Here is a 22,109-nt window from a genome sequence, read left to right on the forward strand (position 1 = left end):
TCTTTTCTGTAACACTTGCGAACCATGGGTTTTGTGTAAATGCTACACTTGTGGGCAGGAATGGTGGCGTCAGGTGACACTCGCCAGACGTTGGTGTGATGCTTGCTTAGAAAGAGAAATTGATGTAGCTAGACTTCTACTCGTTACCGGGCACGAACAATCGGGCAGCAACCGATACTTTTATAACTGTGCTGAGTGGGCCAATCTAGTACTAAAAAGAGCAGAGGATATATCATTTTCTAACTTAGAGTGTAGTAGAACTAACCTAGTGCCTGCTATATGGTCTGTCTTAAAAAAGGACTGGAATCGAACAAAAGAACGATGCAAGAAACGGTTTGCTTGGAAGGTGAAAAAAGGCAGAAAACTGCTCTGAAAATAATACTTCTAATTATGGTTATGATAGGGGAGGCATCTAACTATTCAGTTTTGCCTGCATTGCCCAAAGTTAACGTATGGGTGACACTAGCGAATCTTACCGGACAGGATACCTTGTCCCTCGCTACAGCTTCTCCTAACAACCCTTTTTCTACCTGTCTTGTGGGCTTGCCATTAAACAACTGGCCGATCCCCAGAGCTTTTCAGTCCATCTTCCCGTCTAAAAACGTGTCTCGAAATGTAACAGACTGTTGGGACATGTGGACCCCCCAGCTTCCACTTGCTACTCTGGAGCAACAAGAAATTGAGCTGTTGTCTGTAAAGATGGACTTTTGTGTCAGGTTTAACTACACAGGAAAGAATCAATCTAAGGCATGGGATGTTTCGCCTGCTCACCCTATCTTCAAAAATAACACTGTTTGGTGCAATTATACAGCAACGAATTTGTCTAAGTCTACTAATGCTCCCCTCTTGTTGCCTCCAGGGATATTTTTTATTTGTGGAGACAGAGCATGGCCCGGTATCCCCTCGCATATAAAAGGAGGTCCGTGTAGTCTTGGGCGCTTGTCAGTATTGACCCCTAACACATCTATGATTTTGCAACACGGCCTCTCCCATAGGGCAAAACGTAGTGTTCATGCCTACACCCCTGAGTGTGATGATAATGTGGAATTCTGGTCCTTTAGTCAGCGTTTTCCCACCTCTCTCTTTTTACCTGGAGCTGCCGCTGCAAAAGCATTGGCAACATTAGATAAGCTTGGCTGCTGGCTTGCTAAACAAACAAATGCCACTAGCAGTGCATTGTCGGGCCTTTTATTAGATGTAGATAGCGTTCGCCATGCTACATTACAAAATAGAGCTGCCATAGACATTTTGCTTTTAGCACAGGGCCATGGCTGTGAGGACTTTGAGGGCATGTGTTGTATGAATCTTTCTGATCACTCTGAGTCAATCCATGCCAGCATCCAAAAGCTTAAGGACGGAGTCTCCAAACTCCGTCAGGACGACAAGTGGGATTGGCTAGACACACTTTTTGGAAGATGGGGTCTATCTGGATGGATAAGAAGCCTGGTAAAAATAGCAGTTTATGTTTTAATAGTTTTTATTTTGTTGCTATTACTCCTTCCATGCCTGTTGTAGTGTTTGCAAAAACTAATAACACGCTCAGTAAAAGGAATTCTTATTGTACAACAGGAAGGGGGAGATGTGGGCCTCAGCAGGGCGCCCAGCGCGGTGCAATTGATGAGGGAGGATGTGTTGGACCTTGTGGGCCATAAACCCTGGGAAGAAGGGAGTTAGTGCCTAGCCATCCTGACCCTGAGAAGAAGAGAGATAGTGCCGAGCCATCATGAGGGAGGAAGCAAGGCCTTGGATAAGATGAGAAAAGAATGTGTCTGCATGGCCTTAGTTTAGATGAGCTTAGGAAAAGAATGTGTCTGTATTAGCAACTGTGTTAACCAATCAATAGGTGCCTAGTTTGAAACTTAACCAATCAGTTTAAAACACGCTGCCTTCTGATCTGTATAAATGTATGTGTGTAAGAACAATAAAACGATCATCCTGCTTGCATCAAGCGGTGTCCCGTCTCTCAAGCGCGGCATGCAGATATCTCGCAGCCAGAAAGAGCTAGCCTGGAAAGCTGTTCCTCAGCCTCATCTGCCCATGGCACTGCTCGCACAGAGGCACAGAGATAGGGGCTGCTTGCTTATCTTGCCACCTCAAACTTCAAACGTAGCTTTGAGGGTCCGTGCCTCCGGCAGCCCTGTTCTGGCAGCCCTGCTCCCAAAATGCTGTTGCTCAGCCTCATCTGCCCATGGCACTGCTCGCACAGAGGCACAGAGACTGGGGCTGATTGCTTCTCTTGCCACATCAAACTTCAAACGTAGCTTTGGGGGTCCGTGCCGGGTGCCTCCGGCAGCCCTGCTCCCAAAATGCGAACGTCTGCAGATAGATCGCAGCCAGAAAGATCTAGCCTAGAAAGCTGTTGCTCAGCCTCATCTGCCCTTGGCACTGCTCGCACAGAGGCACAGAGTCTGGGGCTACTTGATTGTCTTGCCACCTCAAACTTCAAATGTATCTTTGGGGGCTTGTGCCGGGCGCCTCCGGCAGCCCTGCTCCGAAAATCGAACGTCTGCAGATAGCTCGCAGGCAGAAACAGCTAGCCTAGAAAGCTGTTGCTCAGCCTCATCTGCCCATGGCACTGCTCGCACAGAGGCACAGAGACTGGGGCTGCTTGCTTGTCTTGCCACCTCAAACTTCAAAAGTTGCTTTGGGAGTCCGTGCCAGGTTTCTCCGGCAGCCCTGCTCCGAAAATGCGAACGTCTGCAGATAGCTCGCAGGCAGAAAGAGCTAGCCTGGAAAGCTGTTGCTCAGCCTCATCTGCCCATGGCACTGCTCGCACAGAGGCACAGAGACTGGGGCTGCTTGCTTGTCTTGCCACCTCAAACTTCAAACGTAGCTTTGGGAGTCCGTGCCGGGTTTCTCCGGCAGTCCTGCTCCGAAAATGCGAACGTCTGCAGATAGCTCGCAGCCAGAAAGAGCTAGCCTAGAAAGCTGTTGCTCAGCCTCATCTGCCCTTGGCACTGCTCGCACAGAGGCACAGAGTCTGGGGCTGCTTGCTTGTCTTGCCACCTCAAACTTCAAATGTATCTTTGGGGGCTTGTGCCGGTAGCCTCCGGCAGCCCTGCTCCGAAAATCGAACGTCTGCAGATAGCTCACAGGCAGAAACAGCTAGCCTGGAAAGCTGTTGCTCAGCTTCATCTGCCCGTGGCACTGCTCGCACAGAGGCACAGAGACTGGGGCTGCTTGCTTGTCTTGCCACCTCAAACTTCAAACGTAGCTTTCAGTGTCCGTGCCTCTTGCAGCCCTGCTCCGGCAGCCCTGCTCTGAAAATGCTGTTGCTCAGCCTCATGTGCCCATGGCACTGCTCGCACAGAGGCACAGGGACTGGGGCTGCTTGCTTGTCTTGCCACCTCAAACTTCAAACGTATCTCTAGGGGTCCACGCCGGGCGCCTCCGGCAGCCCTGCTCCAAAAATGCGAAAATGCTGTTGCTCAGCCTCTGCTGTAATAAAATAATCACAAATGCGTAACTTGGTTTTTCTGTTTTCCATCTCGTATAGGAAAAAGAAGGCATTCTGTGGGAAGCAAAGGAGGATAACTCTGAACGTGAGGAAATCCTGGAGGATGTTGTGGGGGATGCTGAGGAAGAGGATGACCACCATATGGAGTTCTGTAGAGTCTGCAAGGATGGAGGAGAGCTGCTGTGCTGTGATGCCTGTCCTTCATCCTATCACATCCACTGTCTGAATTCCCCATTGCCAGAGATTCCCAATGGAGAGTGGCTGTGTCCTCGCTGCACTGTGAGTTTCTGCTACTTCCATTCTCCTATTGCTACAAGAGGTGATTGACCTAATCCCTTTGGATCATTGTATTTTCCTGGAAATGCTTAGGCCTCCAAAGGCTCTGTCTCCTCTCACGCTGCTGTCATAAAACATCGAGGCCTGGCTTTTTGTGGCTGGGTTGCACCTTGTCATTTGGCCGCTTTCTCCAGACAGCGGGAAGGACAGGGTTACAGCCACTGAGTCTCCTGAGGCTTGCCCATGTGCAGAGTAGTGGGGCAGTTTTGGGTCCAGGATGCCAAGCCTCAATTTTCTTGGATTCTGTATGTATGTAGAAGTAGGAGAATGAGTGCAAGCAAATTCAGTGCTTAAATAAATATTTTAAACTGATGCTGAGCCAAGCTGGTGTTGTTTTGCACTGCAAGCTCTGTAATGCCAAGCCCATTCTTCGGTGTTTGGGAGAGATGTCTCGCTTCTCCAGGAAGTTCTTGAAATGAAGTATTATAAATGGTGTTAGGTGATAAGGACTTTTAAGATGACTAACAAAAAAGCTGCTTTGGGACATATCCCTGTGCTGGGCCGATAGTTCTACAGCAAAATATTTTCTCTACAGACTTTCACTGGAGTTGCGGTTGGATAGACTACTGGGCTTGTCAAGCCTAGCAATTTCTGTATTTCATATAGAATTTCTGAATTGGTGTGGCCCTGGGGAGGCAACTAAATTGAGGTGCTGAGTTCAGTTTGGCGTTTGCCAGGCCTAGAAAAAAAAACAAACTGGAGAAAGCTCAAAGAAATGCTAGCGATAAGAGGGTGAAAGGTTCCAAGTCCAAAAAGCCAATTCCATCCGTGTACTAAAGCCATAACTAAGGAAGAGAACTGTAACTGTATGTTTCTGCTCCTCAGTGCTTGTGTGTTAGAGTACGCACACTCTGATGTAACAAGCTCTGTTTAACTTTTCAGTGCCCATCTTTGAAAGGAAGGGTGCAGAAGATCTTGATCTGGAAATGGGGTCAGCCTCCCGTTGGCCCCCCACCACCACGTCCACCTGATGCAGACCCCAATGCTCCTCCCCCTAAGCCTCTGGAGGGTCAGCCTGAAAGGCAGTTCTTTGTCAAATGGCAGGGCATGTCCTACTGGCACTGCTCTTGGGTGTCAGAGTTGCAGGTGAGTGGAGGACTCTAACTGTTTCATAAGGATGCGGATAGTTGGGAGGAAAACACCTGCTAACTGCTGCTGTCCTGACTCCAGCTGGAGCTGCACTGCCAGGTCATGTTTCATAACTACCAACACAAAAATGATATGGATGAGCCACCCTCAGGGGACTTTGGAGGGGAAGAGGAGAAAAGCCGAAAGAGAAAAAACAAGGACCCCAAATATGCTGAGATGGAGGAATGTTTCTATCGATACGGGATCAAGCCTGAGTGGATGATGATCCACAGGATCCTTAATCACAGGTAGGGGGAGGCTGCAAGGAGAATTTTCAACAAAGACCTTAAGCAGGGCTAAGGGAGAGTAGATGATCTAAACTGCAATATGACTGGGGGAAACAGTGGGAGTTCTGTTGCTGGTGTGGCAAACATTGTTGTTCTGCTTCTGTTGCTTCATTAAGGGATCCTTTCCTCCTCTCCCATTTGAGTGGATTGAGTGAATACTGTCATTTCACTGTGCTTAAGACTTACTGGTTTCTTCCGCAGTGTGGATAAGAAGGGGAATGTCCACTATTTGATTAAATGGAGAGACCTGCCCTATGACCAGGCATCCTGGGAAAGTGAAGATGTGGATATCCAAGATTATGACCTCTACAAGCAAGCCTACTGGAATCACAGGTAAGACAAGCGTCTAGAGGTTGTGTTCCTTTCCTTTCCCTTCCCTCAAGAGAATTTACTGGAGTATGTCAGCCCCTAGCACTGGCTGGATTAGTATATGGAGATAGCCAAGAAGCATCTTGTTGCTGACTCCTTATTGCTTTGGGCAGGGACCTTGTGCCTCTCCACCAGTTCATGAAGGTTCTAGCCCTGTTTCTTGAGCCCATTTGAGTTGGGCATTTGCCCTCTCCTATTCTTTGCAGTAGTTTTCCCTTGATCTATTTCAAAAGCCATTAAACTTGCACATTTTTGGGACTGTCTCTCCATAGAGAGCTGATGAGAGGTGAAGAGGGCAGGCCTGGTAAGAAGTTAAAGAAAGTGAAGATGCGGAAACTGGAAAGGCCTCCCGAGACCCCCACAGTAGATGTAAGTTACTGTTTATTGCTTAGGAGCCATCTGTTACAGCTGCTTATTTTGAGGGGGGAGGCAGGTAAATAGGAAACTGAAGAGTGAAGAGCATATGGTTTAGAGTTCTTTCCTAGCCTGGAGGGTGAATGGGTCATAGAGCCTTCAGACAAAAGCACCCCTTGTCCATTGGGTGAGACACTGGCTGGCTCTTGGTGAAAGGTTTTTGCGAAAAAAAAAAAAAAAAGCTTTGGCCATTTGGGACTTTTGTCTGGTGCTAGTCTGGTCATCATCTGTGAAGTCTCATCTGCACTGGGGAATGTATGGGTGACTGGGAAGGAAGTCTTGGTAGCTGTCTAGCAAAGGTGAAGGATCTCAACTCTTCCTTCTTTGCGCTGTAGCCAACAGTGAAATATGACCGGCAACCAGAGTACCTCGATGTAACAGGGGGAACCTTGCATCCCTACCAACTGGAAGGATTGAACTGGCTGCGATTCTCTTGGGCCCAGGGCACAGATACAATCTTGGCTGATGAAATGGGTCTGGGAAAGACTGTGCAGACAGCTGTATTCCTATACTCCTTGTACAAAGAGGTGAGAGCTGGAAGATCACTACCCAGGGAGATTCTGCCTGTGTTAGTGACTGCATTCATTTAATGCTCTTACTGACTCTATTTGTAGGGCCACTCAAAGGGTCTCTTCTTGGTGAGTGCCCCACTGTCTACAGTCATCAACTGGGAAAGAGAATATGAGATGTGGGCCCCAGATATGTATGTAGTGACCTACGTCGGGGACAAAGATGGCCGGGCTATCATCCGTGAGAATGAGTTCACTTTTGAGGATAACGCCATATGTGGAGGCAAAAAAGCATCCAGAATGAAGGTACAGAACTCTGCCGCAACGCAAGCCAGAACTGAAAGAGGAGGTGCACTAGACTGGCTTTCAGCAGCTGAGATTCAGATACTCTGATGTTCCTGGGAACTGATTATACTTACAGTTTCCAAGGGGAAATAACTACAGATTGATGACTAGTGGGCATTTAGACTCCTGCTCTAGACTGTTTAAACACTCCTACTAGTCTGAACTAATTCAATACTGGAAAAAGAAATAGAGTTGACTAAGATAATACTGACCGTAGGCAAGTCTCTCTATCTCTTCTACTTAATCTGTGTGGTTGTGCATCATTTCTGCACATCTAAGTCAATGTCAGAACTGCCTTTGTATGAAAAAGACAAAACATACAAAAAAGTATGACCTTCTTAATGTCTCTGACAAGCTGGCTCACAGTGAGGCCATACCTAGACATCTGAGAAATTGCAATCTGTGCCCAGACAGGAAGGAAGGGCCTGAGTTAGGTGGCTAGTTTTTGCAGACCTTCAGCCTTTCTGGTAAAAGCTAAAGCTTTACCAGTGGCAAAGATAGATAGGACTCCTTTGCTTCCCTTGAAATTGAACTGTGTTAAGTACTAACAGTAACTTAAAGTTCCACAATAAACTACTTGCCTTTTTAAATCTTGGCTTTTTGATGAGCCACTCTTCTTCAGATCTTATTTCCCTAACATGCCTTTATTTGCTGTTTTGTTGTTAAACTTCTCTGTTTCAATATTTGGTAACTGTCTCGAAGTAGCAGGTAGTGAGGGGGTTGAGGAGGCTTACATGTGTTAAGAGAGTAATGGAGGATTAAAAGGCTGGAATGGTTTAGGTAGCATTTTGAATCTTGTGACAGGAAACTGTGGGTGTGAAAAGTTTTTGAAGTGCCATTTGACCAGGGCTCATCAGAATAACTGGCTGGAGAAACGGTGCATCTACTTTGTCCTGGGGCATTTCCCTGTCCCATCACAATGTTCATCCTTTTCCTTTGCAGAAGGAGGCTGCTGTGAAGTTCCATGTGCTGCTCACCTCCTATGAACTGATCACAATTGACATGGCCATACTAGGCTCTATTGACCGGGCCTGTCTCATCGTGGATGAAGCTCACAGACTGAAAAACAATCAGTCTAAGGTACAGAGAAACATAGATGGTTTGTAAACATGGCGTGTGCTGCAGGGGTGAATGGGCAGTGAGTGTTCAGGAGATTAGATAGCTGCTCCAAACCACAGAAGCTTGTCTGTCAACTCTTAGTAATTTGTTCAATAGTCATGTTGAATAGTAAATTTCATGTGTTATTAAAAAAAAAAATCAATAGCCTTCGTCTGGAGATCGATTATCATTGGTAACAACTTTCATTCATATCACTGGTTAAAACAGCTTTCTCTGGGTGAATAGGCAGTTGGTGTACACTGGAAAATGAAAAAAACCAAATGTAGTTTCTTCAAATACAAATTGACTTCTCTGAAAGCAGATCACATATCTGCACCACCTCTATTCTGTAAGGATTTACCATACTGAGCATAAAACAAGCTGCATGAGCACAATTATCGTCCTTCCAGAGTAAGCTTGCTCTCTGCATCCACCTAGCTTTGTAGCAGAACTAATTAGATGTTATAGAAATGGGAGAGGTGGGCAGAGGTGTTCAAAAATGCCTGGGTAATGCTGAAAGATGTACAACTGCTTTTGTATGAGGCTGCACCTCAGCTGAGCTTGTTTGAATTCAGCAGACTTGACTGTATTTTCTTAATCCAGCCCCTCCCTAAACTCTTGTGCCTTAATTCTGGTATTGATTTGTCTGTCTTCAGCTGGATTCTAGTGCTCAGTATGCTACAAACAATTGTTACTGGAAATCTGGTTTTATAGGTTCTTGGAGGCTGTGTGAGAAAAAATTGCCTCCTGAATTTTTTTCTTGTTTTGTTTAAATGGTTTTAGGTTTTTGGATCTTGGTGTGAGGCATCTTTCTGAGACATCACAGCTGTGCTTGCAGTCCAGGTTCCAGATCTTTTTTTTATTGTAGGCCCTAGGAGTGGATGCTGTTGTATGCTTAGCATTGAAAAGCTTTGGAAGTAGTAATGAATGCTTACTATTAATATTCATTAATTGAAAGAGGATGTAAAGGCCCAAGGTTGCACTATGACTGATAGTTACAATTGGTTTTCTGCCAAGATCATGAAATCTGCCTTTTTCTAGAGCAGTTTCCTGTCCCGTAAGGACAGCTTTAGGTGTTTGGCTGCAAGACAGGTCAGATGCTTCATGACAGATTGTGTTTATCTACCAAAGTTTTGCAGATGTAATCAGTAGCTTCCATATTTGATTCCAAAATGAGAATGTTTTTTGACTATAACTGTGTAGAAAGATAGATCCCTATGGAGACCACTGGAAAGATCCTTCTGGGTTGCTTTTCTTTAGGGTGGTGTTTGTTTGTTTGCCACCTTTTACAAGCTACTTTCAGTAAGTTTGACCTTGTGTTGTGCAAAGTGTAAAATAAGCAAGGAAATGGCCAAGCTCATAATTTCCTGCTTTATTGTCAATTTGTGCTGGTGAATTTGGCATGCTTGTGCTTTTTAGTTCAGTACTTTAACTGCTCGCTACCTCTGTCTGGAATTACTTCATTGTTGTGAAAACCAGCACAAATTACCTTAAAGACACTTTGGTAAGCCCTTACCTGTTTTTCTTCTCTGCTTGTTCAGAGCTCTGGAACACTGCCAGAATTTATATGAATAGGAAGAGTGACTTAGCTATTTCTAGAATTCTCAAAGCAGATAGTTGTAAGAATGTGGAACACTAATCTAGCAAGAAAAAGTGCATAGTGTAGCAGTCTGGAAATGATTGGTGGTCTAAAAGAGCTTGTAATTCAAAACAGCAATGGAAACCTACCAGCACCTGATGGCTTGTAGAAGTTGCAATGATCCAAATGAGATCAGTCTAGTCACCCTGACTGGAATGTGAACTACTTGGAGCTCTTGTCCAAACAGCTGATGTGATCTAAATTGAACCCTAGCTTGGTGTCAACTTTTTTTTCCTAGGAGAAAGTACTTTTTTGTAGGCCTATGACTTAATAAGCCTTTGATGTGTTTGTGTTGTATTGTTGGGTTTTTTTCCCTGCTCTCTACTTCACAGTTCTTCCTTGTGCTGAACGGTTACTCCCTCCAGCACAAGCTGCTGCTTACAGGAACTCCCCTGCAGAACAACCTGGAAGAACTGTTCCACCTGCTGAACTTCCTGACGCCAGAGAGATTCCAGTATGTCTTGCAGTGCAAGTAGTCAGCCTGCCTGTCTTGTCACTCCTATCCCCTTCCTTGTTTTTTGTATCTCTGTTTCCGTTGTGGCTTTTGCTGAGTGTCTGTTTCTTGGAGGGCTTCCTGCAAGAGGTTGCAGATGTTGCCAGGGAAGATCAGATCAAGAAACTGCATGACATGCTGAGCCTACACATGCTGAGGCGTCTCAAAGTTGACGTTTTCAAGGATATGCCATCTAAGACTGAACTCACTGTCAGAGTGGAGTGGAGCCCCATGCAGAAGTGAGTGTGAGGATGAAGAGAGCACCTGCTATTGAACTACTGTTGCTCTGTTCTGCTGTTTCAAAGAGGATGCTGAAACAGCCTCATGCTCTCTATAGGGCTTTCTACACAGTGGGTAGGAGGAAGACTTCCTGCTGCCACTGTAGCAGAGGGAGGACTAATCCTGTGCTCTGCTGTAAGGGATAAAGAGATAGTGAATGCCACTGGCAGAGCCTAGGGTAGCTGGCAGGTAATGCCAGGAGCTGTGCAGAGTTTAGCAAGAGAGTATGTTATTCATTCTCATGAGGGGTGTCATGTTGTTTGGGGTTTTTTTTTCCCTTTTCAGGAAGTATTACAGATACATTTTGACGAGAAACTTTGAGGCACTGAATGCACGGGGTGGTGGTAACCAAGTCTCCTTGCTCAATGTTGTTATGGATCTGAAGAAGTGCTGCAACCACCCCTACCTCTTTCCTGTGGCTGCTATGATACGTCCAGTCACTTATTCTGTGTAAGCAAATTCCCTGCTGGCTGTTACCAGGGAGCCAGTTAGCTCGCTAGCGATGCATGGAGGGGTTCTCCTCCTTCTCTTTCTGCTTCTATGTTTTTTCATCCTGTCTTTATGTAGACCCAACATGCTGGAAGGCCTTTCCTTTTCTAGTATCTTAGTATGACACGTAGGAGCTATCTTGTGATTCATGCAAGTTGGTGAAGACAGGAAGAGTAGGGACTAAGTAAGAAAGAGGACATCTAGGAGTCAGACTGCAAGAGAAGAGGCACAGGGTATGTTCCGTAATAGTAGTGCTACACATTGTGGTTGTGCCAAGCTAAATGACCAGACGTGAGTCAGCATCTGATGAACACAGCTAGGGGCTAAGACCAAGCTACATCCCTTCAAGCTGTTTTCTTCCCCCACCCCTTACTCCCTCCTTTTTCTCTTTTTCTCGTCAGGAAGCTCCAAAAATGCCGAACGGCATGTATGATGGTAGTGCTCTTATTCGAGCCTCTGGAAAGCTGTTGCTGCTCCAGAAGATGTTAAAGAACCTTAAGGAAGGAGGTCACAGGGTGCTCATATTCTCTCAGGTACATGGGGAAAATCTCAAGGCTGGGAATTATTTTTCTGAGAAGGGAGCCTGCTGAGCTGGTGTCCCCTGATCCCTCACTCTTCTGTGGTGGTGTTTTTCTGATATGCAGATGACTAAAATGTTGGACCTTCTAGAAGACTTTTTGGAACACGAAGGGTACAAATACGAGCGGATTGATGGAGGAATCACAGGGAACATGCGTCAGGAGGCTATTGATCGCTTCAATGGTGTGAAGTCTCCTACTTTCTTTGCAGAATTAAAACTGTTGTGTTGTATGTGCTTAGTGGCCAACATGGGATTGTTGTGGCCCAAGTCTTCCATTGCTCTCCTGGAATATTAAATTAGTAGTGATTCCCCCTTAGGTGATGTGAGTTGGGTACAAATTCTTGTTTGAGTAATTCACTATTACTAGCTACTTGTGAGCTACTTATGGAAGCACTTGTTTTAGAAAAGGCTGGAGCCAAGTTCCCTTTTACTGCCCCTTTTCCCTGTAATCCTCTATTTGCATCTCGTTCAGGCTGCGCTTGTTGGACCAATACCTGTGTTGGAGAAAGCAAAGGCTTTTGAGTTAAGCTGCAGAAAGTAGAATACTTCCCCGTAGTTCAAACTATTTGTATGGTATATAGTTTTAGCTCAGTTAAAACTTGCTTAGCTGCAGCCTTGCCTTGTTATACTTTTTGTTCTTGCCAGACTGTCTCTGGGTGGTAATTTCTAGTGGTGTACTCGGCTTCTTTCCACTTGCAGTTGGCTAGATAAAGCATCATTATAACGGTTCTGATTATAAAGTCGCTGTACGGTCAGTTGTTTCATTTTCTCCCCATTTATTGACGCAGCAATCGCAGAACGCTGTTCCAATAATAGATCTGCCGAGTGAAAGATCTTGCTGGGGGTTTGTCCTGGGTTTGGCCAGAACAGGGTTAATTTTCACCGGACTCCAGGAAGGGGCACAGCCGGGGGGTGGGGGCTGACCCCACCTGGCCAAACAGAGCCCGGTATTCCATACCATGTGACGTCACGCTGGGTTCCGGTGGGGGGGGAGCGGCGCGGCGGGAACGCACTCGCGGCTTGGGGCGGGCGCAGCGCCGGTCCGGTTTCGGGAGAGCGGCTGTTGTACGGTTCGTGGTTGTGTTTTCTCCTTATTTGTATCGTTGTTGTTCCTGTTTTCCCTCTGTTTGCTGTTCTGTTAAACTGCCCTTATCCCGACCCACCAGTTTCTGCCTCTTTCTTTCCATTCTCCTCCGCACGCCGGCGGGGGGAGGGGCCGCCGCGTGGCGCTTTTGTTGCCGGTGGCAGCCGAAACCAAAACATTTAATTGGCGCCCAAGCGTGGGGCAGGGATAACGGCAGGGCTGAGCAGCGGGTGTTAAAACTGTTTTCTTAGATTTGCTTAAATTTTGTTATACGCATTTACTGTGTTAGTTAAAGTTTCCGGCAAAAATGTTTCTGACTTTGATCAAATATCTCTGCTACGTAAATCCTTACTTCCTGTATGTGTTTGTGGCCGTGCTGTTTGTTACCTCGGGAAAAAAGATCAGGATGATGATTTTGCTGTACTGTACGATATCGACTTATGATATGATAACATCACTGTGCATGAAATTAGTCTTGTATTTGCATGCGGCACTGCGGTCATTTCCGTACCTCGGATCCTATGTCTTAGATTTTGTTAATAATCAAACCCAGTCTGTGGGGAAAACCGAAGGGGATACCTTCCCCCACTCTTTCGCCCCCCCTCTCTCCCTCAGGCTGGTCCTAACGGCTTTTGAGAATTTCGAGTACCCGTGGGATGCTCAGGCCAGCACTCTCCTTTTGTTCTGCCTCCTGAATGGGTTTCAGCTTTTGTTTAGGGTTAAGCAAGTCGTTAAGAACATCGTGCAGAGACCTGCCCCGGGGCTGGATAGCTGTGAGTGGCTGGGTGTGTGGGACAGCATGGGCAAGTACCTAGGGCAGTGGGCACCTCCGGTGTTTTTTAAACTCACCCCTGAGGAAGTACAGGATCCGGACAAACTAGTAAAGTATCTGCAAAAAGTGTGCTGCCACCCTGGGAACTCCAGAGAGACACAGATCACCGCAACGTGCTGGGGTCTGGCCCATGCCTACCGAGCCCTGTTCAACACTGTTCAGTGCCTTAAGGGGGAAAGGGGGGGAAACGAAGCAGCAGGCACTGCAGCTGGCGCTGCCCCCCCAGTCGGCCCTGCAGCCCCTCCAGCCCAGCAGGCAGTCCCAGCCCCCCCGACCGGCACCACGGCTGCTGCAGCCACAGCTGCAGGGTCTGCCTCGGTTTCCCCAGCGGACACAGCAGCTGCTCCAGCTCCAGCCACAGGCACAGTGACCGAGCCCAATGACCAACCTGTGCAGGTAGCAGTCGCCCCCGTAAAACTAAAGAAAGACGCAAAGAGAGCAGATCGCTCCGGGAGGGATGATGATGAGCCAGGGTCATCACGGGAGATAGAGACAGAGATCATCACCCGGTCCCTGTCCCTGGGCGAGCTGCGAGACATGCGGAAAGATTTCAGCCGCCATCCAGGAGAGCACATTGCCACCTGGCTGCTGCGGTGCTGGGATAACGGGGCCAGCAGCTTGGAGTTAGAGGGCAAGGAAGCCAAGCAGCTGGGATCCCTGGCCAGGGATGGGGGCATTGACAAGGCCATTGGGAAGAAGGAACAAATCCTCAGCCTCTGGAGGAGACTTCTGTCAGGCGTGAGGGAGAGGTACCCCTTCAGTGACGATTTTGTATGCTATCCTGGCAAGTGGACCAATATGGAAAGGGGTATTCAGTACTTGAGGGAATTGGCTGTGCGGGAGCTGGTTTACTGTGACACAGACGATGAGCAGGTACCTACAGACCCAGATGAACTCCAGTGCTCACAATCCATGTGGAGGAAGTTTGTGCGGAGCGCACCCTCCTCATATGCCAACTCACTGGCAGTTGTAAACTGGAAAGGTAAAGACGTACCAACAGTGGACGAGGTGGCTGTCAGACTCCGCCAGTATGAGGAAAGTCTCTCTTCCTCCCTTGTCTCAGCTGTGGAGAAACTGGCCCGGGAGGTGCGGCAAATCAAAGAGAACATGTCCTACTCCCCACCTGTACGGGCCAGTGTCTCAGCTATTAGGGGCAAGCGTTTCCCTGCTCAGGAGAGGGAATACAGAGGCTATACACCCCGGGGCACCCTGTGGTTTTACCTGCGTGACCACGGAGAGGACATGAGGAAGTGGGATGGAAAACCCACCTCAAGTCTAGAGGCACGAGTACGTGAGTTGCAAGGTAAAACAATCACCAAAGGGGATTCTGTTAGGAAAAATGCCGCTCCAGTTTCCAAAAGCCAGCTCTCCAGACCAGGTAGACAGTTTGACCTTGATTCCGATCCTCTAGAGGGGACCTCCAAGTCATTTTTACAGCAGGTGAGCAGCAATTTCTCTGACGAGGATTAGAGGGGCCCTGCCTCCAGCCAGGTGGAGGAAAGGGACAACCGTGTCTATTGGACGGTGTGGATTCGGTGGCCTGGCACGTCAGATCCACAAGAGTATAAAGCTCTAGTGGACACTGGTGCACAGTGTACTTTAATGCCATCAGAGTTCAAAGGGTCAGAGCCCATTTGCATTTCGGGAGTGACAGGGGGGTCCCAAGAGCTGAGTCTACTGGAGGCTGAAGTGAGCCTCACTGGGCAGGACTGGCAGAAGCACCCCATTGTAACTGGCCCCGAGGCTCCGTGCATCCTTGGGATAGACTATCTTAGGAGAGGCTATTTCAAGGACCCAAAGGGGTATCGGTGGGCTTTTGGCATAGCTGCTGTGGAGACGGAAGAAATTAAACAGCTGTCCATTTTGCCTGGTCTCTCGGAGGATCCTTCCGTTGTGGGGTTGCTGAGGGTTGAAGAACAACAGGTACCCATCGCGACCACAACGGTGCACCGGCGACAGTATCGTACCAACCGAGACTCCCTTCTCCCCATTCATCAGCTGATCCGCCAGCTGGAGAGTCAAGGAGTGATCAGCAAAACTCGCTCACCCTTTAATAGTCCCATATGGCCAGTGAGAAAATCTACTGGAGAGTGGAGACTGACAATAGACTACCGTGGCCTGAATGAAGTCACACCACCGCTGAGTGCTGCTGTGCCAGACATGCTAGAACTTCAATATCAGCTGGAGTCAAAGGCAGCCAAGTGGTATGCTACAATTGACATCGCTAATGCATTCTTCTCCATCCCTTTGGCAGCAGAGTGCAGGCCACAGTTTGCTTTCACCTGGAGGGGCATCCAGTACACCTGGAATCGACTGCCCCAGGGGTGGAAACACAGTCCCACCATTTGCCATGGACTAATCCAGACTGCACTGGAAAAGGGTGAAGCCCCAGAACATCTGCAGTACATCGATGACATCATTATATGGGGCGACACAGCAGAGGAGGTTTTCGAGAAAGGGGAGAAAATAGTTCAGATCCTTCTGAAAGCCGGTTTCGCCATTAAGCGAAGTAAAGTCAAGGGACCTGCGCAAGAGATCCAGTTTTTGGGAATAAAATGGCAGGATGGGCGCCGTCAAATCCCAATGGATGTCATCAACAAAATAGCAGCTATGTCTCCACCAACCAGCAAAAAGGAAGCACAGGCCTTCCTGGGTGTTGTGGGTTTTTGGAGGATGCACATCCCAAATTACAGCCAAATTGTGAGTCCTCTGTACCACGTGACCCGGAAGAAGAATGATTTTGAATGGGGCCCTGAGCAACGACAGGCATTTGAACAAATTAAACGGGAGATAGTTCATGCCGTAGCCCTTGGTCCAGTCCAGTCAGGGCAAGATGTTAAAAATGTGCTCTACACCGCAGCCGGGGAGAATGGCCCAACCTGGAGTCTCTGGCAGAAAGCACCAGGGGAGACTCGAGGTCGACCCCTGGGGTTCTGGAGCCGGGGATACAAAGGATCCGAGGCCCGCTATACTCCCACTGAAAAAGAGATTCTGGCAGCATATGAAGGCGTTCGAGCTGCTTCAGAAGTGGTCGGCACTGAAGCACAGCTCCTCCTAGCTCCACGATTGCCGGTCCTGGGCTGGATGTTCAAAGAGAGGGTCCCCTCTACGCATCATGCCACCGATGCTACGTGGAGTAAGTGGGTCGCTCTGATCACCCAGCGCGCCCGAATGGGAAACCCCAGTCGCCCAGGAATTCTGGAGGTAATAATGGACTGGCCAGAAGGCAAAGATTTTGGAGCATCGCCAGAGGAGGAGGTGACACGTGCTGAAGAGGCCCCACTGTATAACCAGCTGCCAGAAGATAAGAAACAGTATGCCCTGTTCACGGATGGGTCCTGTCGCATTGTGGGGAAGCAGCGGAGGTGGAAGGCTGCTGTATGGAGCCCTACACGACAAGTCGCGGAAACTGCCGAGGGAGAAGGTGAGTCAAGCCAGTTTGCAGAGGTGAAAGCCATCCAGCTGTCTTTAGACATTGCCAGTCGAGAGAAGTGGCCAGTGCTCTATCTTTACACCGACTCTTGGATGGTGGCCAATGCCTTGTGGGGGTGTGTGCAGCAATGGAAGAAGAACAACTGGCAGCGCAGAGGCAAACCTATCTGGGCTGCCCCATTGTGGCAAGATATTGCTGCCCGGCTAGAGCAGTTGGCTGTAAAAGTCCGTCACGTGGACGCCCACGTCCCTAAGAGTCGGGCCACTGAAGAACATCAAAACAACCACCAGGTAGATCAGGCTGCTAAGATTGAAGTGGCTCAGGTGGATCTGGACTGGCAACATAAGGGTGAACTCTTTATAGCTCGGTGGGCCCATGACACCTCGGGCCACCAAGGAAGAGACGCGACATACAGATGGGCTCGTGACCGAGGGGTGGACTTGACCATGGACACTATTGCACAGGTTATCCATGAATGTGAGACATGCGCTGCAATCAAGCAAGCCAAGCGGGTAAAGCCTCAGTGGTATGGAGGACGATGGCTAAAATATAAATATGGGGAGGTTTGGCAGATTGACTATATCACACTGCCACAGACCCGCCAAGGCAAGCGCTACGTGCTCACAATGGTGGAGGCCACCACCGGATGGCTGGAAACCTACCCTGTGCCCCATGCCACCGCCCGGAATACCATCCTGGGCCTGGAAAAACAAGTCCTGTGGCGACATGGCACTCCTGAAAGAATCGAGTCGGACAACGGGACTCATTTTCGCAACAGCCTCATAGACACCTGGGCCAAAGAACACGGTATTGAGTGGGTGTATCACATCCCCTACCATGCACCAGCCTCTGGAAAGATCGAACGTTACAATGGGCTGCTAAAAACCACTTTGAGGGCAATGGGGGGGTGGGACTTTCAAAAATTGGGATACCCATTTAGCAAAGGCCACCTGGTTGGTTAACACCAGAGGGTCCACCAACCGGGCTGGTCCTGCCCAGTCAAAACCTCAGCGCCCAGTAGAAGGGGATAAAGTCCCTGTAGTGCACATGCGGAACATGTTAGGGAAGACGGTTTGGGTTAGTCCTGCCTCGGGCAAAGGCAAGCCCGTCCGCGGGATTGCCTTTGCTCAAGGACCCGGGTGTACCTGGTGGGTAATGCGGAAGGATGGGGAAGTCCGATGGGTACCTCATGGGGATTTAATTTTGGGCGAGAATAGTCCATAAATAAATTGTATAAAGTTAGTTGTTAAATAACCCTGTCACTGTCTGTTATCACTGTTATAATTGTTATATTTTGTACCAGTAGTAGCATAGTAAGAATCGTCCAGATTAAAGAAGGATGGACTTTTTCAATGAAAACCTAGCAGAGCACGGTGATGATGGAACTGGACCTGGTTTTCAACAACTGGCATCCAGCGACTTCATCAAGATCAACATCTCCTGCAGACTGTGGGCACGGGCTGCACCAGATACATCAGCCGTGAGCTCCGGATGCAGCAAGTGACCGCCCATCACCACACATCACCTCCCCTGCCACGGAAGACCATAACGACAGATGGAGCCTGAAGTCATGGATTAAATGAACTCAATGGACACTTTAGAGTGATGATCCATAGACTAAAGGAATGATATCTGGAGACAGGAGAAGTGGTGGTGATCAACCGGACAGTGGGGGACCTGGGCATGACGTAGATGGTATGGAATAAGGGGTGGATAATGTCCTGGGTTTGGCCAGAACAGGGTTAATTTTCACCGGACTCCAGGAAGGGGCACAGCCGGGGGGTGGGGGCTGACCCCACCTGGCCAAACAGAGCCCGGTATTCCATACCATGTGACGTCACGCTGGGTTCCGGTGGGGGGGGAGCGGCACGGCGGGAACGCACTCGCGGCTTGGGGCGGGCGCAGCGCCGGTCCGGTTTCGGGAGAGCGGCTGTTGTACGGTTCGTGGTTGTGTTTTCTCCTTATCTGTATCGTTGTTGTTCCTGTTTTCCCTCTGTTTGCTGTTCTGTTAAACTGCCCTTATCCCGACCCACCAGTTTCTGCCTCTTTCTTTCCATTCTCCTCCGCACGCCGGCGGGGGGAGGGGCGGCCGCGTGGCGCTTTTGTTGCCGGCGGCAGCCGAAACCAAAACAGGGTTTTAGGAAATTATTTTGCCGGTTTTAGCAGGGAAGGAATTCCAATGCCAGGGATTTGTCTCGTCAGTCCCTGTGAAAACCTGCCTGGCTAAGGAGCCTCTGGAACATCACTGCTTGTACATGCTCGACTGGTAAAGGATCTGCAGGCCGTGCCAGTGCTGAACGTGTGTGGGGCTAGCGCCGGAGCCAGAGAAGGCCTTGATCCATGGGAGCAGGGCCCTCTGCACACCTGGGGGCTGGCGACGAGGCGGGGGAGCCCCTGGCCTGGGGCTGAGGGGCCGGCCGGGCAGAGAGGGGCTCTGGAGAAGCAAGATGGGGTGCGTAGAGGCCAAGGGAGGATGACGACTTTCCAGACCAGGGCATGTCCTGGCGTCACTGGCGGCTGGTGGCAGATTTTTACGGTAATGGGTGTAAAAACTGGAGCATGGTCCCTTTGAGGTTGTGTAGCAGAAGCAGACTCCTGCCTGAGCTGCTCCTGCTGCTGGAGCATCGCTGCGAAACGTGGCCGTGACCTGGGGTGGGGTTGTGCTGCCCGGATAACAGCGTCCTGCTGGGTTTTGTGCTTAGCTCAGGTGCTCGCTCTGTCTAAGAGAAGGTCTCTAGCCCTGCTGAGGGGATACTGACTGTACCTAGTGGAATTTGTGCTTTTATTTGCTTTCATTTTTAGACGAGAAAAAGAAATGACATTAATCTTTTTTTAAAACTGCAAAGTCAAGAATTGAGAAGTCGTGATCTTCCAGGATTAATAAACTCAGTGTGAATTTGAGATATTGCATGCAGTGCAAGAACAGCTACTGTTTTCCTCTAGAGGACACCTGCCTTGTCTTCTGCAGGGGATGCTTTGGAGGGGAGTGAAAAGCGGCATGCTGCAGCGTGACCTGTGTTTCATTTGCTGTACAAATTGAAAGGTTTGGAGTTGGCGAGGATGGGGATTGCAGGAAGGAAAAAGGCATGGTCTTGATATTCCCGAGCTGGATTTCATCCCTGCCAGAAGTTCCCTCTGTGAGAAATGATAATTTTCAGCATTGTATCCCCGTTGTCTTCCGAGATGCTTTTCTGAGCCATAGGGATGTAGTCTGGTAGTCGGCTGCTTGAGCCTGGTGTGAAGTCTGTCGTGCTGGACAAGTGTGGAAGTGTCAGATTTAGGAATGTGCGGACACCCTTAGTTTTGCTGCTTACGAATTTTGGGGGAATTTGATTTTGCACTGGTAGCTGTCCTTGAATGCAGGGGGGCGGTGTGTGGGTGCTGTGTGATTATGTGTCTGGTACTTAAGGACACCTACCATCTGAGCATTTCTGGGTATTTAAATTAGAAATGACAACAGAAATCTATTGAAGCAATAGCTTGCTAACTCGTACGGGTTCTGTATGTAACTGCGTGCTGTTTGTGCAAAAAAATAAGTTAAAGGAACAGTATCTGAGCACAGGGAGGCCCACAGTCGTTTTCACCTCTTAGAGCACTTAATTTCATGGCCCTTGCGTAGTACTTGTTAATACCTGCCTCTTGCATACGGACCTTCCCTGCTGGCTGATTGCTTTTCAGGGAAGTGTCTCTGCTGTAGAAACTTGTGGCAGTGAAAACAGAGACAGCTGCCGGGACTGGTGTATTAGACAGTTTTGATGATGGGTAGACACACCTTCATTTACACTCTCAACGTGTTGGAGAGTGGGTTCAGGAAGCAGACGTGCTTATGTGGTGTTTCTGAAGAGCTTTTCCCCCTACCTTGTTTTTTTTCCAGCAAGGGCATGAAGAGTGACTACCACCACTGGGCTGCAGATTGATACAGGAGGCAGCCAAGTGACTATGGAAGTGGTGGGGATGAAGGCAGGCACTGGAGTGGTACAGATCAAAGACTGTTACGCTGGAATCTGAAGGACAGGTAAAAAGATGGTGACCTGGGCTCTTCTTGTGTGAGCATATTCAAGGCTGCTAGATAAAATTAAGATGGGGTGCATGGCCCAAAGCCAGTATACACTCCAAAGTATTGTTGTGCTAGAGAGGTTGTTACTGTCAGGTGTCTGTTCTGATGGGGTGGCAGATGCAACACCTTTTTTCTCTTCTTACCAGAGGGCCGAGCCCAAAAAGAGAAGAAAGCTGCCCGTGCTCGCTCTAAAGGGAAGAACTCTGAGGAGGAGGTACCAAAAACTGCCCAAAAGAAATTGAAACTTGTCCGCACGTAAGTGTTTTAAGAGGTTTGCAGAAATGAGGAGCATCACTGAAAATCAGACCAAGGGAGGCCTAGCCAAACTTCCCTGCAAAGGATCTGACCCCCACACAGACCAGATGGTGTGTCCCTTGTCGCTTCTTGGGAAGCAAGAGGAAGGAGAGTCTTTAATTCTTTCAGTGGAGCGTGGCAGGGGAAGGCAGGTCACTTCAGTGGCGATGTCACTTCTCTGGCAAACAAGGGCATTGTCTTGGGAGACGCGAAGGGACTTGAAGCCGGTTATTTTGCTGACCTGCTTTGTTCCTGTCCTGCAGTAGCACAGAGTATGGAATGCCTTCAGTCACCTTTGGAAATGTCCACCCTTCGGATGTATTGGCACCTTTGGAAATGTGCACCCTTCGGATGTATTGGATATGCCTGTGGACCCCAATGAGCCTACTTACTGCCTCTGCCACCAGGTCTCCTATGGGGAGATGATTGGCTGCGACAACCCAGATGTAAGAACCGGCGCTTGATGGAAATGGGGGAGAAGGGAGTGGGGGGAGCCTTGTGCGAAAGGTCTTGTCCTGCTTGGGTGGTGCCGATACAGCAAGCAGTGACAAGAAGAGGGCTTACCTTGGATAGTTTGGAAGGGCGGAGGGGTGGCTTTCTAGGGCCTGTTAAGTGCAGCTTTCTTCGGGGTTTTCCTTAAAATGACAGGTTGTTTTCTTGCCCCCGAACTTAGCAAGGGAGGAGGGGAGTTCTCCTTGCTAACAGCATGTAGGCTGGGTGTGAGTCTTCATTCCCTGATTGCTGCTAGGTATTTAGGAGTTTGTGACCAGATGTTGGGAAACTTTGGTAGTCCAGAAGCAACGATTTCATAAGAAAACTGCTCTTTAACTGAGTGCTCCATCCCAACAGTGTTCCATTGAATGGTTTCACTTTGCTTGTGTGGGTCTGACAACAAAACCAAGAGGAAAATGGTGAGTGAACAAGCAACGTGGAGGGCCCATTGGTCATTGGGAAGGGGAGGTCTTCGGTGGCAGAAGGGAGAGTAC

General features: G+C 48.7%; 1 protein-coding gene across 1 annotated transcript; it reads left to right on the forward strand.

The window, feature by feature from the left end:
- Window positions 1-321: 321 nt before the first annotated feature.
- On the forward strand, window positions 322-11,718 carry LOC142360777 (chromodomain-helicase-DNA-binding protein 4-like). The gene is made up of 15 exons (XM_075415365.1): window positions 322-346; window positions 446-615; window positions 3,497-3,736; window positions 4,676-4,879; window positions 4,964-5,169; window positions 5,410-5,541; window positions 5,850-5,946; window positions 6,327-6,518; window positions 6,606-6,806; window positions 7,788-7,925; window positions 9,915-10,036; window positions 10,135-10,314; window positions 10,640-10,790; window positions 11,245-11,376; window positions 11,488-11,718. The coding sequence occupies exons 1-15, from the start codon at window positions 322-324 to the stop codon at window positions 11,716-11,718; spliced, it is 2,421 nt and encodes an 806-aa protein (XP_075271480.1).
- Window positions 11,719-22,109: the final 10,391 nt, after the last annotated feature.

Source organism: Opisthocomus hoazin, chromosome 1 (genome assembly GCF_030867145.1).
Source record: "Opisthocomus hoazin isolate bOpiHoa1 chromosome 1, bOpiHoa1.hap1, whole genome shotgun sequence".
NCBI lineage: Eukaryota > Metazoa > Chordata > Aves > Opisthocomiformes > Opisthocomidae > Opisthocomus > Opisthocomus hoazin.

Excerpts from the sequence above, each read along its gene's own strand:
- LOC142360777 (XM_075415365.1), top strand. The coding sequence starts at position 322 with ATGCAAGAAACGGTTTGCTTGGAAG. Across the intron at positions 616-3,496 it reads CTAAAAACGTGTCTCGAAAT|GAAAAAGAAGGCATTCTGTG; the intron begins GTAACAGACTGT and ends CATCTCGTATAG. Across the intron at positions 11,377-11,487 it reads GGGTGCTCATATTCTCTCAG|ATGACTAAAATGTTGGACCT; the intron begins GTACATGGGGAA and ends TCTGATATGCAG.